Genomic DNA, 16624 nt, shown 5'->3' on the forward strand with positions numbered 1-16624 from the left:
TAATTTATTTTTAGCTGTGTTGGGTCTTCGTTGCTGTGCGCGGGCTTTCGCTAGTTGCGGCAAGCAGGGGCTACTCTTCATTGCAGTGTGGGGGCTTCTCATTGCGGTGGCTTCTCTTGTTGCAGAGCACCGGCTCTAGGTGCATGGGCTCAATAGTTGTGGCTCGTGGGCTCTAGAGCGCAGGCTCAGTAGCTGTAGAACACAGGCTTAGCTGCTCCGAGGCATGTGGGATCTTCCCAGACCAGGGCTCAAACCCATGTCTCCTGCATTGGCAGGCGGATTCTTAACCACTGCGCCACCAGGGAAGTCTTAAATTTTTTTTAAAAAGGAAAGGAAGTGCCTTTCTGCCACTATCACCTTGCAGTGTCCCTGCAGTGGTCCTTACTTAAAAATTCTAACACTGTCACTTGGTAAAGGGGAAATGTACAGAAAAAGAAATCTGTCATGGCTCAGCTCTGAATAACATTTATATGCTAGTGTAAATGCTGGAAATTGATCTAATCCAAATTATATTGGGAGGATAGAGCGGTGGAAAACACAAACATGTGTCATGGGGTCGGTGTGTATGTGTATATGAGAGAAATCATCTTTCATAATGGAATGCCAACAGATAATGCCCACAAATGAAAAATCAACAAGTGGAAATATATGCATATTTAGAGACATGGAAGCATATATCCAAAAAGACACATATAAAAATGTTCATAGGAGACTTCCCTGGTGGTGCAGTGGGTAAGACTGTGCTCCCAATGCAGGGGGCCTGGGTTTGATCCCTGGTCAGGGAACTAGATCCCACATGCACGTCGCAACTAAGAGTTTGCATGCCACAACGAAGGAGCCCGCCTGCCACAACTAAGACCCAGTGCAACCAAATGAATAAATATTAAAAAAAAAAGAATGTTCATAGAAGCTTTATTTATAATAGTAAAACAGGGCTTCCCTGGTGGCCCAGTGGATAAATCTGCCTGCCAATGCAGGCGACACAGGTTCGATCCCTGGTCCAGCAAGATCCCACATGCCGCGGAGCAACTTAGCCCACGTGCCACAACTACTGAATCTGCGCTCTAGAGCCCACAAGCCACAACTACTGAGCCCTCGTGCCACAACTACTGAAGCCCGCGTGCCTAGAGCCCATGCTCTAAGAAAAGAAGCCACCACAGTGAGAAAGCCGCGCATCACAATGAATAGTAGCCCCTGCTCGCCCCAACTACAGAAAGCCCACGTGCAGCAATGAAGACCCAACACAGCCAAAAGTAAATAAATAAAATTAAAAAAATAATAATAAATAAATATAATAGTAAAACAAAAACAGAAGACTGGAAACAACCCAAATGTTCATAGGAACATTCATGGTATATAACAATGGACTGCTACACAGAATAAAAGAATGAACTACTGATACATAGAATGACATGGTTGAATCTCAAAGACTATACCGAGCAAAAGAAGCCAGACCCAGAAGAGTGTACACTGTAATTACGTTTATATAAAGTTTAAGAACAGGCAAGATAATGTATAGAGGTGACAGAATAGTGAATACCTTGTTTGGGGAGGGGGATTATAGTGATTAGGAAAGGGCATGAGGGAAACTTAGGGGATGATGGAAATGCTCTGTATCTTGATTTGGTGGTGGTTACAAAGGAGTATATGTATGTAATATAAAAGGTCACTGAGATGCACTTATGATTTGTGTCCTTTACTATATGCAAGTAAATAATTAAAGAGGCAAAACCCAAAAGAATCAGCTAAAAGAATTAATCTAAGAAGAAGGAAATAGGGTGAGTGGCAGATTCTTTGTAATAAGCCCTGCAGAACTTCTCTACTCTAAAATATGTGTGAATTTGTACCTTTGATAAAATAAAATCTCAATGAAAGAAAAAAACTATGGGCTTTGGAGTTAGCTTGACCTGGATTCAAACCACTTGCTATCTGGACAATGGTGGCAAGTTACGCTGCCTCTCTGGCCCTTAGTTTCTCCATTTTAAAATAAGTCTAGGGCTTCCCTGGTGGCGCAGTGGTTGGGAGTCCGCCTGCCGATGCAGGGGACACGGGTTCGTGCCCCAGTCCGGGAAGATCCCAGATGCCGCGGAGCGGCTGGGCCCGTGAGCGATGGCTGCTGAGCCTGCACGTCCGGAGCCTGTGCTCCGCAACGGGAGAGGCCACAGCAGTGAGAGGCCCGCGTACCGAAAAAAAAAATAAATAAATAAAATAAAATAAGTCTAATAGAACCACGTGAAAAATAACTGAGTCTGTACCTAAAAGTACTTGTCAAAGAGCTTTACAGAGAATGAGTACTCAGTAAATGCTAATTTTCTCCCCACCAACCATTTTCCTTCAGTACAGAGACTACAGCTGAGCCCGCATTACTCCTATTTATATTGTTTTCATCTCCCCAACTCCAGACACCTCACAGCTCTCCAAACTCATTGCTCATTTATTCCTTCTTCATAGGTCATCTGTGATGTTGTGATTTATAATAAGAAATATGTGTCTGGTCTTCATCCACTCCTGGCATAGAGCTCCTATAATGCTTGGAATTTCCAAACTGATGAGATTGATAAAGGTATCTTTTTTTGTTGACGATGTGATTTTAGGAAAGCCCCTAAGTAACTTCTAGGTGGAACCAGCCCCTGTGAGTAGAGGGTGGGAACTTTCAATCCCACCCAGTCCCCACCTCCGGGGAGGGGAGAGGAGCTGGCCATTGAGTTGATTGCCACATAATCATGCCTCTGTAATGAAGCCTCCATAGGATGAGAGTGGCAGAGCTTCCGGGTTGGTGAAGGCGTGGAGGTTCTGGGAGACTGGTGCACCCTAGAGGGCATGGGAGCTCCGTGCCCCTTTCCATATGACTTGCCCTATGCATCTCTTTCATCTGGCTGTTCCTGAGTCATATGTCCTTTTATAATAAACCCGTAATCTAGTAAGTACAATGTTTCTCTGAGTTCTGCTGAGCCGCTCCAGCAAATTAACTGAACCCAAGGAGGGGGCCGTTGGAACCTCTGATCTATATAGCTGGTTGGTCAGAAGCACAGGTGACAACCTGGAGTGGCAACTGGTGGCTGAAGTGGGGGAAGGGGGAGCAGTGGGGGTGGCCTGGTGGTTAGGGCCGAGCCCTCATCTTTTGGATCTGACCTATCTCCAGGTAGACAGTGGCATCATTGAGCTGAACTGCAGGACACCCAGCTGGTATCTGAGAATTGTTTGGTGGTGTAGGAGAAAACACACATTGTAATTGGTGTAAAACTTCTGTTATCCAACTCACTTTCTCTCTGAAAAGAGGACTGGGATCCCCACTTTCACGTAACAATTATCCATATAATTGTCATTTCCTCCGTGGACTTGTTTCCTCACCAGTAAGACATGGGGTTTGAACAAGATAATCTCTAAGGTTCTTTCAGCACTAACATTCTTGGTTTCTTTTTCTCTGAAACTTCTATTTCTGTAAAGCCCTTCCCTCATTTGGCTCCAGAGATGCCTGGTGAGGCACATGATGTTGTCAAACATGAACAGATGGCATCTGCTCGCAGGGAACAGGTGGGCGGTGGGGGCTGCCTTCTCTCCTCTCTCCAAATGCCAAGAGCCACGTGGCACTGAGTTCATGCCTCTCCCCTAAGACTGGCCTTTGCTGGGCCACGTGCATCTCACACGGCACTGAAAGTGGTAACCCACTGGGATCAGGTGAGTTCTGGGGCACCCTTCTTTCCTGAGGTGAGTAAGACTTTGCACACAAGCCAGTAAACACACTCCTCTCCTGGCTGGCACAGGCACTTACCTGCCCAAAGTGATGAGCCAAAATTATGTCCACAACATTGGTTGTCAAGCCCGAGAGCTACAAAGATAAAAACTTGGTGTCAAGGGAGTTAGCATGGGTAAAAAGGTATCAAGCTGTCCACTTCACTGGTGCACTTTCTTGTATATATGTTATCCTTCAACAAATAAACAGCACAACTCAGTGTCACACATTTTCATGAGATGGTGGTCCCAGGAAACCCGAGAACAAGAAACAAGTCAGAAAAAAACGAAAAGTTTTCCATCCAGGGTAATAATATAGCCTGCTTTGAAATAGGTGGCTAGAAGAAATGCTGCCATTGCTTCTTCGAAGATGTGGGACCGAGAACTCACAGCTATTAGCTGCTTCATTCCTGCCTGTATTTCTGCAGTTACACTGGGTTTACAGTTAATAAGGAACGACTTACAACTACTCCCAAGCCACCCAAAAGAAAAAACAATTTTTTCTCTTTCTTTTAGCTTTGCTATCTTCATTTCAAGTAGTGGGAGGAAATTGCTATGTTTACAGAATGTTCTTGCATTTTGAACATTTTTCTCCTAATTTTTCCCATTTCAAAACTATGCACATCACAGTCTAATAAATGCATCAATCTGTGTAAATCTGCAGACTGTTAGTCTATTTTCAGAAAAATTTCCATCTCAAATTATGTTGCTGATTCCCTTAAGCCTTCCTTCTTTGTTGCTTTTATGCTCAATTCCTACTGCTGACTTGGATCAGAGGTGAAGTACTGAGTTGGGGGTGGAGATGGACAAGAGGAAATCAGGGGGACAGATGTGGATATGGGTGGAGCAGGGTCATGGAGTCCCAGAAAGATTAAGGAAGAAAGAAGCCCAGAAATCTTCACGTGGGTTATCAGTGATCCACAGGTTATACATTAAAGACAATAAGAATTAATAACCTATTTCATTCATGTTTACTACTCATAAGGTCATTCTAAAGCTTTATAAGAATTTTTACTAGGTTGTATCACGTTATGAAGAGTGTTCAGGTAAGTTTTAATGTACCCACATCCTAGATAGGAATTAAAACAAATTTTAAATAAGTCAGGTTGTAAGAAAGAATTTCCATAGCATCTGGCAATAGCGTTGTTAATATATTTCATCCAAAGCTAGGAAATACATCATTTCTCCAGAAGTTAAATGTGGGGAGGAATGGATAAACTTTTTAGAATCTGGTCTGCTGGCAGGTGGAATAGTTTAATATTTTAAAGTAACTATGAAAGCAATACATGTTTATCATAGATAATTAGGAAAACATAGAATACATAAAATAAAAATAAGAATCATCTGTAATGCTACCAGCCAAAGATGTAACTACCAGTAGCAAATTATTTCCCTTATAAATGCATATACGTATTTAACAAAATTTTATTATCTGTTTTTTTAAACATGAGAATTTTCACATTTCCTTAAATAACCAAAAAAACCCCCATAAGTTTCTGGTTGCATAGTATTCCATTCGTGACCGAGACTCACAGACAATGATGAATCAAAGAAGCGAGATACACAAGAATATATACTCTATTATTCCAAGGATACGAAGTTTAAGAATATATAAAACCAATCTATGGCGGTAGAAGTCAGAATAACAGTTACTTCTGGGAAAGGGAGGAAGTATTAAGCACAGAGCTGGAAATATTCTGTATATTGACTAAGTGGTGATTACATGTGTAAACATTCATCAAGCTGTACACTTAAAACTTCTTGCCCTTGACTGTATGAATGAAAAAATAAAAATAAAAACCAGATAAGCCATTTTGAGAGGGGACCAAGAGATGAGCCAATGGACACTGGTCTTACTTTGGAAGCTGCCCAGTCAATCCAGCCTTTGGCACAAGGGTCAACGTTAATGAGCACGAGACCTTCCACGAGCTCTGGGTGATTGAGCTGAAACAAGACAAAGACAACAGTAAAGAGCCCCACTCTCAGCTTCTTCTAAAAACATTGCAGCATGGTTAGTCACCTCTTACAAGGCCTCAATGCCTCAGATTTGAAAGTAAGAAAGGTCAGAAAGTGCTAGGGAGGATATTTAGAAAAGTAGCTCTATAAATCTAGCTTAGCATCTGGAAAACCAGCTTCCTAAACTACCATCACATGATCTCGCCTGGCAAAGATCTACAGGGGAGACGGTTTTTATTTCCACAGCAGAGGACGGCACCTGGTATCTCTACAGTTGTTTGGCTCATGGTGGGTCTCCCCTGCTGGGGCAGTGCCCTTGGGACTACAGGGCATAAGGGGCTACTGAGGCTTAGACTGGCTATTTCATACTCATACACCTTGTCCCCAATAGCACCTTCTTAAGTTTTTTTCTAAAACCACATGAATAGGTGATACCACCCTCCAGAAGACTGCCCTTCACCCAGGAGGCATTTGGGAAAGAGTTCCTTAAATAAAAATCAATAAGAACATTTCTATGTAAACTAAAAACTTTCCAGCTTACTTTTCCCCCTCCGGTTATGCTCACTATAGAAAATTTGATAAACAGAGAAATTATAAAAAGCAGAAAATAAAATCTCATATTATCTAACCACACAACATCAACCTGTTAGTATTTTCATGTTTTCTTTCAGTTCTTTCCTATGCCTATGACAAACTTTATGTGCATCTGTATTCTAACCTTTTTGTTAAGGTTATGGTGTATGTGAATTGCATATCATTACAAGCTCTTCTTACAAAATTTTAATGGTTGTAAGAAATTCCACCGTTAAGTATTCTCTGAGAATTATTTTTATTGATGATATCTTGCCCTCATCTGTTATTCTTCAGGTGTTACAAGTACAAAGCAAGGCCTTATACAAACCTGTATCTGTTGACAGAATTTATAGAAAAACTGACATAAGATCCCACAACAGTTCCTTGTCGTTTAACACAGCAGTAAGAGCTGTGACCTAGGCAGTGCCTCAAGGGTGTTGAGAACTAATCCTCCATGTACTTACTGCAAATCTGCTGAGGATGTAAGCTCCAGCTCCAACTCCAACCCCAATGATGCCTTTCAGACTGTGAACGGGACACATCAACATTGACAGGGTTAACTCATTTGGAGGTAGGATGGCGTAATGAAAAGAATGCACTTGGGTTCAAATCTGGCTCTGACGCTTACTGGATGCAGAATTTGGTCAGGTTTCTTTAACTTCCTGAGCCTGGGTTCCCTATGGCCACCTACTTCTAAGTTGATTTTACGGATTAAATGAAATATGACTAAAACCTGGGAGTCATCCTTGACAGCTCACTCTCCTAATACCTGCACATCCAACCCACCAGCAAATCTACCTTCAAAGTATTTCCATCTGCCTGCTCCTACTCCATTCCACCCCCTGGGCAGTATCCAGTACCCAGCCATCATTGTCACTTACTTGCCTGATTGCTGTAACAGTTTAACTGGTCCCTTGCTTTTTCTCTCTTACCCCTCTCTAAACCATTCTCTCCACAGCTGGAGTAATTTCTTTTTAAAAATGTAAATTGCTTTACAGATGTGCAATTTACATATCTAGAGTGATCACTTTAAAAGACTAAATTGGATAGCACCTAAAACCCTTCGGTGTTTTTTGTCTTTTGAATAAAATCCCAAATTCTTACCTGATCTGTGAGACCTGTGCAATCTGGTCCTTGTCTATTTCTCAGATTTCACCCTGTGCCTTTCTCCCACTTGCTCACTTGGCTCAGGCCTTTTGGACATATTCCTTCTGTCTGGAATCCTCTTGTCCTGGCTCTCTGTTTAGGTAACTCCTTTTTATCCTCCAGGCCTCAATCTAAAGGACTCCTCCTTAGAGAGGCAATCCTCAATTAGCCTTATCTGTGTACACCCTGCCTTTATCCTCTGTCACAACATCCCCACTGACTTCTTCTATAGCACGTAAGTTGTGACTATTTGTTTGCTTCCTTGTTGTCAATTATTTCCCACACCAGAATGTAAGCTCCACACTCCACGAGGGTAGTGACGATACTGTTTTGCTCATCGTCATATCCCCCAGGTCAGACACATAGTAGAAAGTGCGAAAAAACAAAAAACAAAAACCATGCGAAAGAACTGCAGAATGAACTTACTTTAAGTGGGTGAGAACAGGAGGCAGCATTTCGGCCAGCTCATCCATTGTCGGATACTGGTACCTGAAATCCAGAAGGATACCTCCTTACATACATTAGAATGTACTCACAGTTCCCAATCACTAGAACAGCTAGAAAAGTACAGGGTTCTTAGATAAAAGCATTCCCTTTACCAAAGGCTCAAAGGAGGTGATGTGGTACCCGGAAATGATTGTGGCATGTTGTGTGACTCTCTACAACGGCCACACTAAGAGGAAAGTAAAAAAACAAACAAAAAAACTCCTACATGTTTCTATGACCTGAAGAGTGATCTCTGGAACAAGAGGAAGCCATTTGAAAAGAACAGGTAATACGGTTCTCTCCAGGGTATTTCCAAACCCCTAATAACCACTTCATTTGGGGTTCAGGCTCAGTAAACTTCTAGCAGTAAGAGTCAACCTACTGCTCTTGGTCTGCTGCTTACGTTTAGGCAGCTAAGTGCAAAAGTAAACAAAGCTTTACTGGGCCTAGGCACGTAGTCGCAAATCCTGGGCTGCTCATCATGGAGGCTGATTTGCTTTACTTAGGCCTAGAATAACCCGGTTACTTTATTATTTGCTTTTGAATTTGGTTCATGATCTAAGCCACTGGATCCTAAGATGGTCAGGCAAGCCCGAAACTGACTCAGACCAAGAATCCAAGAGAAGTAGGAAGTGTCCATAGAAATTACAGCATCAAAGATGGAAGGGATCTTCAGACAACCCCCTACATATGGGGCAGGATCTGCTCTACGTTTGACAGGGAAGTCAGCCTGCCTCTGCTTGAAACACTTCAAGCACTGGAGTGCTCTTGAGCCATTTGTACGTAAAATAGAAAAAAGGAACTGGATCTAAATCTTGTTGGATATAAACTGGTCACCGGCCAATTTGTGTTTAAGAGATAGAATAGCTTGGACATAGTCAATAACATAGATTCTGGAGCCAGAATGCCTGGGTTAAAATCCCAGCTCTATTACTTATTTGTTATGTAAGCTTGGCCAAGGTACTTAATATCTCTGGGCCTTAATATCCTCCCCTGTGCAATGGGAATAACAGTAAACCTATCCCATAGGGTTGGAAGGATTAAATGAGTTAATAAACGTAAAGTATGCAATGCAGCGTCAAGAATACTGTTTGAGTACTAGGGAAGTGTTAGCTATGATTCTAACACTGCAATGGTCCATTTCACAGCAGTCACTGGCAAAGGCAGCTCTGGAGATGAGTAAAGGGAGAGGGGAAGAATTAGCATTCCACAGCTTGTGCTTTCATTCCTCCTCCAAGGTCTCCTCAATAATTATGCTGTCCAGGGAAGAGTCAGGGACACGGTGGCTCCACCATGCAAAGCAGGCTTAGGATGAGGCTGAGAGCTCCATGTCCATGTCCAGTTAAATGCACCTCTAGCTGACAGGGCAGCTCCTCCAAATAAACGGTTATACTGATATTCAAATTCCTGTCACCAGACTGAAGGTAAGGGTGGGGAGGTGCTCCCAGGAAGCTCAGAGGGATCTGAGTTTGGGCCTAGGTAGTTTGGAATTTCAGGGAGGGACACACACACAAAAAAATAGATGAGGAAGGAGACAGTTAAAAGACAGTGAGAAGTGGGTGTTCCAGACACTCATGCCTTGTGATTGGCTCCCATTCGTGGAGGGCCATTCCTGGATATGGGAAAACATGCAGTTTTCGTGAAGAGAGTGTACGTAACAGTCCTCTCAGAACAAGGAGAGAAAATATGCAGATGGTCGGTTGACAAGTATAACCTGTAGGCTGTGCTAAAACCAGCTTGGAGGGAAGCACACGGCTACTGTTCCCTCTGGAGCTTAACCGTTTGCTCTCTGAGTGCATGTCTTCCAGAAGGTCTTGCTTGTGGTCTTACCCAGCTGGGAAAGAGGGTGCACCTTCCTGCTGGCCTGGGGCATCAACGTGACAGACAGCAAAGTGCTGGGTGATCTCCTGCATATCCTCAAAGTTAAAGAATGCATTGAAACAGGATTTATCTGCAAGAGCAAAACACTCATAAGTCACAAGCTCTCCATTTCTCCCCAATTTTCCTCTACTCAATCAATTCCACATCATCGTCCTCTTTCACCCCCTTTTAATCACTGTTTCACTAAAGTGAAGTGTCTGAACAATCTGTCTGATTCAAGCTGTCCTAAAGGCTGACTACCAGACATCTTAACAACTTGAAAAGGATAACTAATCCTCAATTCTACAGAATGTCTACAAAGAGGAAACCAATCCTGGTGTTTCACAAGACAATCTTACACCCATAATACTGTCATTTTTCATGCATCTTATTCCCCTACCTAACAGAGAGATACTGACCGTATCCCAAGAACCCGGCTAAAGTGAGCATCTTAGGCTGCTTACATTCACCATGTGGAAGACTGTGTCTCTTGGCAAAATCGCTGGGGTGCAGGGAGGGGTTTCTGCTTCAATTTCTACCCTGTTGGTGGAACTGCTCAAATTCCTTCTCATGCTAAAGAGGCAACAAAAGCTCCAGCACTAGACTGTAACTTCAAATGCAGGCCACCTCTGAAAGCCAGAGGAGCGTGCAAGAAAACACATGTACGTAGACTCTGTATGCCTGGGGCTAGGGCCAGAATCTTATATTACCATCTAGAGAAGTCCATTTAAAGTCACTCATATGCTAACACATATATATGGAATCTAAAAAAAAAAAAAAAATTGTTACGAAGAACCTAGGGGCAGGATGGGAATAAAGACGCAGACCTACTAGAGAATGGACTTGAGGACATGGGGAGGGGGAAGGGTAAGCTGGGACAACGTGAGAGAGTGGCGTGGACATATATATACTACCAAATGTAAAATCGATGGCTAGTGGGAAGCAGCCTCATAGCACAGGGAGATCAGCTCAGTGCTTTGTGACCACCTAGAGGGGTGGGATAGGGAGGGTGGGAGGGAGGGAGATGCAAGAGGGAAGAGATATGGGGATATATGTATACGTCTAGCTGATTCACTTTGTTATAAAGCAGAAACTAACACACCATTGTAAAGCAATTATACCCCAATAAAGATGTTAAAAAATTAATTAATTAATTAAAGTCACTCATGACAAGCTATAATAAGAATACTTTTACTAATTTATTGAAGAGCTCACAACAAAGTTAAGTTCAAGCTCTGAATTTTCTAACCCGAAATATGAAAAAAACCAAAGCACAGATTGTTTTTTAAAAAAACTGATTTTAGTTCTACTTTCTTAACCAGTTCATCATATAATCTTCAGTCCTTTAGCAGATATGACACAAAGTGAGATATAATCCCAGTATCCCCCAAAACACATTCAACTGCATACTTCCCAGGAACTTTAATTCTGCCATTAACATGTAGCAATGAGGAGGGAAGGTTAAGGTATAGAGGAGAAAACCTATGGTTTATCAGAATACTGGGGTTTCTTGTGTGTTTTAAAAAAATATACAAAGAATATGTATTATAATAAAATAGGGAAGGTATAAAATCAAATACATACGATTGAGGCCAATGTCATGGTATGTCAGAATAACTGGTCTGTTTCCCTTCGGTAGGCCTCTTATAGTGACGTGGACCATACCGTGAGTTGTTTCTATATCATGTTCCTGTAACAAGAGAACATAAGGGTCTCAGCAAGGGCAGAATAGACTTCCCAGGTTACTGAAGTTTCACAATACCCAGTTCACTGCTGTTTCCCACTAGCTGGGGTAGGACACATCATAGCTGAATTATAAGCCAACTAGATGGATGTTATATCATACAGAATATTCCTACTTTTTAATTCCTTCCAGATAAACAAACTAAGGAAAAATATACCTTATCTACAAAGCTCACTTTCTTAAGTGGGGGAAGCCAGGGATCTGCTGAGAATATATTCGCAACTGGCTATGGCAAGGAGATCAGCAAGGTGAGTGAGGAGCCAGGTAAAACCTGGGGAAAGGAAAGTTAAGGAAGCAGAAGATGGGAAGAAGCTGCTGGGTAAAAAGGCAGAGGCTTCAGAGCCTCTAAATGCATGTTCAACAACTGATAATTTCAATAGCACCTATGGGTGTATCTGCCTAAAATCTCTCCCCTTCCCTGGGAGCTGCCCTTCTGTGTCATCCATACAGTACAGGAGTGGCTCTTGGCCGCCTTGTCTGTAGACTATAACCTTATGGCCATGGCTCACTGGAGTCACGTGGGCATCTGGTCCATGCTAGGTCAGCATCCTTCCCTGAGAATCTGTAATTGGGACTAAGAGATTCCATCCTCAGCTTGGTTCTTCTCTTGAAAAGAGAAGTAAACTTGGGAGCTTATAGTAGGCATTTCCACCACTTTAATTCCTGGTTCCAGCTGTGTGTGCTGTTAAGTTCTGAGACATCCCTGGATTGCCTCTGGTTTAAGCTGTTTGGGTGGGTTTGTTCCCTGCATCCTAAAGGGTCCTAACCAAGGCAATGAGTAAAATTTAAGATGCAGCCAGAGCAGAGCTCAGGAACTGAATAAAGCTAGAACAAGATGAAATCAGAGCTACTGGGACCAGCACTAAGAGCGGTTGGGTAGAAAAAAAAGAGACTCTAGAAAAAGTAACTGAGATTTATTCCAGTCTTCTTCAACATCTGTATTTCTTAAAAATGAATTATCACACCTAGCCTAGTGAATTTTTGCTGACAAAGTCCGTACCTATCTCAGGAAGTGTTATAGTAGCTGAGACAAAATAACTCTGTCAATAAGAATCTCAACAAAGGCAAAGCACTTCCAACTTAATTTCCTACCTAATAATGAACCTCATCGGAGCCTTGGTTCCTTCTCTCATGTGGGGCACAGAACAATCTTACACTAATTGAACGTCAGTATATCTCAAATCACGGGCTGCAAGCTACAGCAGGTATCTCTCTAGCAAATCAAACCACAATATTTGATTGACTCAATATTTGATTGACTCAATATTTCTGCTATCCTCTATTACTGCTTGCTACATCCTCTTCAAAGGCTTGAAAAGGGGGAATAAGAAATGAAGGAGAGAACAGGCACTGTGAACTGGCTATGAAATAAAGTACAAGGTTTGGATGGGAGGAATATAAAAACATAAATTCCTGTTGCTGTATGAACATTTCTCACGTGGTAACGTCACTTATTGAGGAACCCCCTCCACCACCATCATCAGGCTCATTCCCTGAACAACTACGTATCTAGTGAAGCCCTACTACCAGACCCTGGACTGAGCTCTGGGCACAAAACAGTGAACAAGAGAGATGTGATCCCTGCTCTCACAGAGATTACGTTCTACACAGGGAGGCCGACAATAAACACACAAACCAACCAACCCATAACAACAGTCTGTGATCAGAGCTGTGAAAGAAATAAATAGGATGCTGCGAAAGAAAATTGAAGAGGAAGACATTAACTCTATTAGCAGTCAGGAAAGTACAAATTAAATTCAATGAGATGCAATTTCATACATACCAGAATGGCAAAAATTTTTAAGTCAGATAATGCCAAGTGTTGGCCAAGATGCAGAGAAATAAGAACTTTCATACACTATTGGTAGGCATGTAACCTGGAACGACTACTCTGGAGAAAAATTTGGTAATTTCTAGTAAAGTTAAGAGATGTCTACCCTACAGCAATTTTACTTTTAGGGATAATCTAAAGCGATTCTCAAACACACTCACACACAAAAGATATGTGCAGATATATATACATATACACTGAGGCCTTATTTATATTGTCAAAAAATTGAAAGTAGTCTAATTAGTCATCAGTAAGGAAACATAAATTATGACATTCATATAATGAGATGCAGACAAAAATGAATGAACTAGAACTATAAGCATTAATACACAGAGAAAATCTTGAAAAAACAATGCTGAGTAGAAATGCAGAAGGATCTGTATATATGACTTACGTATGTAGATATTTTTAAAAAGCAACACTATAGAGATTGTATATGTTTAAATATATATATATATATTTTTAAATATTTATTTATTTAGTTGCACTGGCTCTTACTTGTGGCATGCAAACTCTTAGTTGCGGCATGCATGTGGGATCTAGTTACCTGACCAGGGATCGAACCCAGGCCCCTGCATTGGGAGCTGGGAATCTTAATCACCGTACCAGCAGGGAAGTCCCTACATACATATATTTAAAGTATAAAAACTTGGAGAAGGAATGTACACTAAAGTTAGGACTTGATTCCTTCTGGGAGGTGATATATTCCGAAAAAGAACTTAAGGAGGCTTCGATCTCTCTCATGTTACACTTCTTGAGAGAAAGAAAGAATAAAGAGGGAGACAGGGAGAAACCAGCCCCTGCCAGATGAGTGACAATACAGGAGAACCCAAATTGAAGAGAATGCGCAACCATCTGTCATCTGGACAGTCAAGTTGCTGGAGCCTTCCTGTGTCATATCTAAGCCTTCAGGAGAGTCCTGCATAAATATCCTGGCTTGGTCTCAGCTGTGATACTGAGAACTGAGGAAAAAAAAACAACTTACACTTTGGCCCTAGGGTTAGCAGGACCTCCTAAGACCTGGTAATTGATGGGGATTGTGTGTGCAGGAAAAGGGAGGGTGCCAAGCGGAGGGAGGGGGATAGTGAGCTGTCAAGGAAGTTCAGAAGGATGATGAAAAGGGAGATAAAACAGATGGGGCAAAAGAGAACACATTTAAAAAGCAGACGAGGTGGCGCAGTGGTTGAGAATCTGCCTGCTAATGCAGGGGACACGGGTTCAAGCGTTGATCTGGGAAGATCCCACATGCTGTGGAGCAACTAGGCCCGTGAGCCACAACTACTGAACCTGCATGTCTGGAGCCTGTGCTCCGCAACAAGAGAGGCCGTGACAGTGAGAGGCCCGCGCACCGCGATGAAGAGCGGACCCCGCTCGCCGCAACGAGAGAAAGCCCACGCACAGAAACGAAGACCCAACACAGCCAATAAATAAATAAATAAATAATAAAAATTAAGGAATTCCTTTAAAAAAAAGCAGACTAGGCAACAGGGCAAAGTAACTACTTTGTCATCATTTCATAATCTGGATGAAATTCAGAGTTAAAATTGGCTTACAAAATTTCAACTTTTTAGGGAGATCTTAGCCCCTACCTCCCCATAATATGCCCTCAAATTGTGTAGCGACCAAAGTATCAAAAGGCCAAGAGTCCTGGGCCCTATCTGTCAATCCTGTTGCCCTATGTGGAGCAACCCTTGGTTGTCAGTATCTCTTATGGTTTCTCCTCATTTTCAAAGTAATACCAAAAGAAAGGAGACACTCACATCCATGTGGATTTGTAAATACATCCTTTGTGACCTTATGTGAATGGCCTGAACAAGTCTCTATCTGGAGATGAGTGTGCAGAGACCTTGGCTATGGAGCTGATCCAGTGGTCAGGCCACTGCAGGGGTGACGCTGCTGCCACCTTTCTGCTTTAGCCAACTATCAGCTGCTGCAAAGGCTGTTTCTCCAGTTACCTCACCCTTCACCCCAGCATTCTAGAGGGTATGACTGCACAGTGAAACTGTCCAATAGGCTCTGGTCATAGATCTTTCCCAGCACTCTCTGATTACTTACCACCTCCAAGACTATGCACTTTTAAAACATGATCCTTTATTCTCCAGGCTTATAAAACCACCTGAAATCATATCGGTCCACAACATACTTCTCCATCTTAGACTGCCTCTCCCTCTTAATCCAAGATGTAGTTGAGAGATTAGGATATTACCATTAATTGATAAGAATCAGTGTTCACCTTTTCTTCTGAGTCCTTTTCCTTCTGCTAGATGGGCCATCACCAGAGTTATTACACAATCTGACTTGTCATACCTCTCTGATCACGTCATGTCTATTAGTGCTTCTTCCTCCCCCCGGCCAGTCTGAAACAGTTTAGGTAAACTTGTAGGACAACACACTCTTGGAAATGTCAACATTCTTTATTAGTATGAGTTTTATTCTGTTTCTAATAAGCAGGCTACTGTATGAGCCTTGGGCATAGTTTTTGTTATTTACTATATAGGAAATTTTAATATAATGCCCCCACTGCCTTAGCCCTGTGTGGTGGCATAAAGTTCATCTGCACTTCATTTAATCCCGTAGTAAAAGAATCTGCCTCCACAATTACTCAGCCTTTCTGCCTATGAGTAAATCATATTTTCCTTCTTAAAGTTCTATAATACATTCTCCCTGACTCTAGCCTCAGCTCTCTCCCCTCTTACCTCTTGGATCTTTCAGCCTGGTTAAATCAATACTCTTTGAGACATCGACTTTTACTTTTCCACTACCCATACTCTCAGACTTCCTACAAATCATGCTCTTCATTTGAAAGCTTCTTTTGCAATACGTCAACATAAAAGCTATCTTTTCCTATCTGTCTTTTCAAAGCCAACTCCAATACCTTCTTCACACAGCCTTAGCTAACAATGAGGAGAAAAAGAGTGAATGACTATTTAACCCACATGCAACAGCTCAGAACACCTTCAGAACATGGACTCTCTAGTCCAGGTAGGAAGGGGTCCAGGTTTGGCCAATTCAGACACCCCAATCTCTGGCCACAGTGAGCAGTCCAGGGATATGCATGTGACCCACACACACAGGTCCCATACTAAGCCAATAAGACTCCTCCCCTAGCCTTTTTTGGGTTTTTTTTTTTTCTGCAGTACGCGGGCCTCTCACTGTTGTGGCCTCTCCCGTTGTGGCGCACAGGCTCCAGACGCGCAGGCTCAGCAGCCACGGCTCACGGGCCCAGCCACTCCGCAGCATGTGGGATCTTCCCGGACCGGGACACGAACCTGTGTCCCCTGCATCGGCAGGCAGAC

The 16624-nt window shown here is 42.5% G+C and overlaps 1 protein-coding gene across 3 annotated transcripts in view; it reads right to left on the reverse strand.

Annotated features, from left to right (window-relative positions):
* Positions 1 to 16624, reverse strand: part of NDRG3 (NDRG family member 3) — an 86267-nt gene that overhangs the window by 21993 nt on the left and 47650 nt on the right. For all 3 annotated transcript variants that reach the window (XM_082858236.1, XM_082858234.1, XM_082858235.1), the window contains 6 exons: positions 11338 to 11443; positions 9724 to 9844; positions 7834 to 7896; positions 6726 to 6786; positions 5590 to 5676; positions 3773 to 3829 (listed from right to left, as the gene is read on the reverse strand). In XM_082858236.1, coding sequence (XP_082714362.1) covers positions 3773 to 3829; positions 5590 to 5676; positions 6726 to 6786; positions 7834 to 7896; positions 9724 to 9844; positions 11338 to 11443 — 495 coding nt within the window. The remainder of the gene's footprint in view (positions 1 to 3772; positions 3830 to 5589; positions 5677 to 6725; positions 6787 to 7833; positions 7897 to 9723; positions 9845 to 11337; positions 11444 to 16624) is intronic.

This window comes from Leucopleurus acutus (genome assembly GCF_964270905.1).
Source record: "Leucopleurus acutus genome assembly, chromosome: 16".
In the NCBI taxonomy this organism is placed as follows: Eukaryota; Metazoa; Chordata; class Mammalia; order Artiodactyla; family Delphinidae; genus Leucopleurus; species Leucopleurus acutus.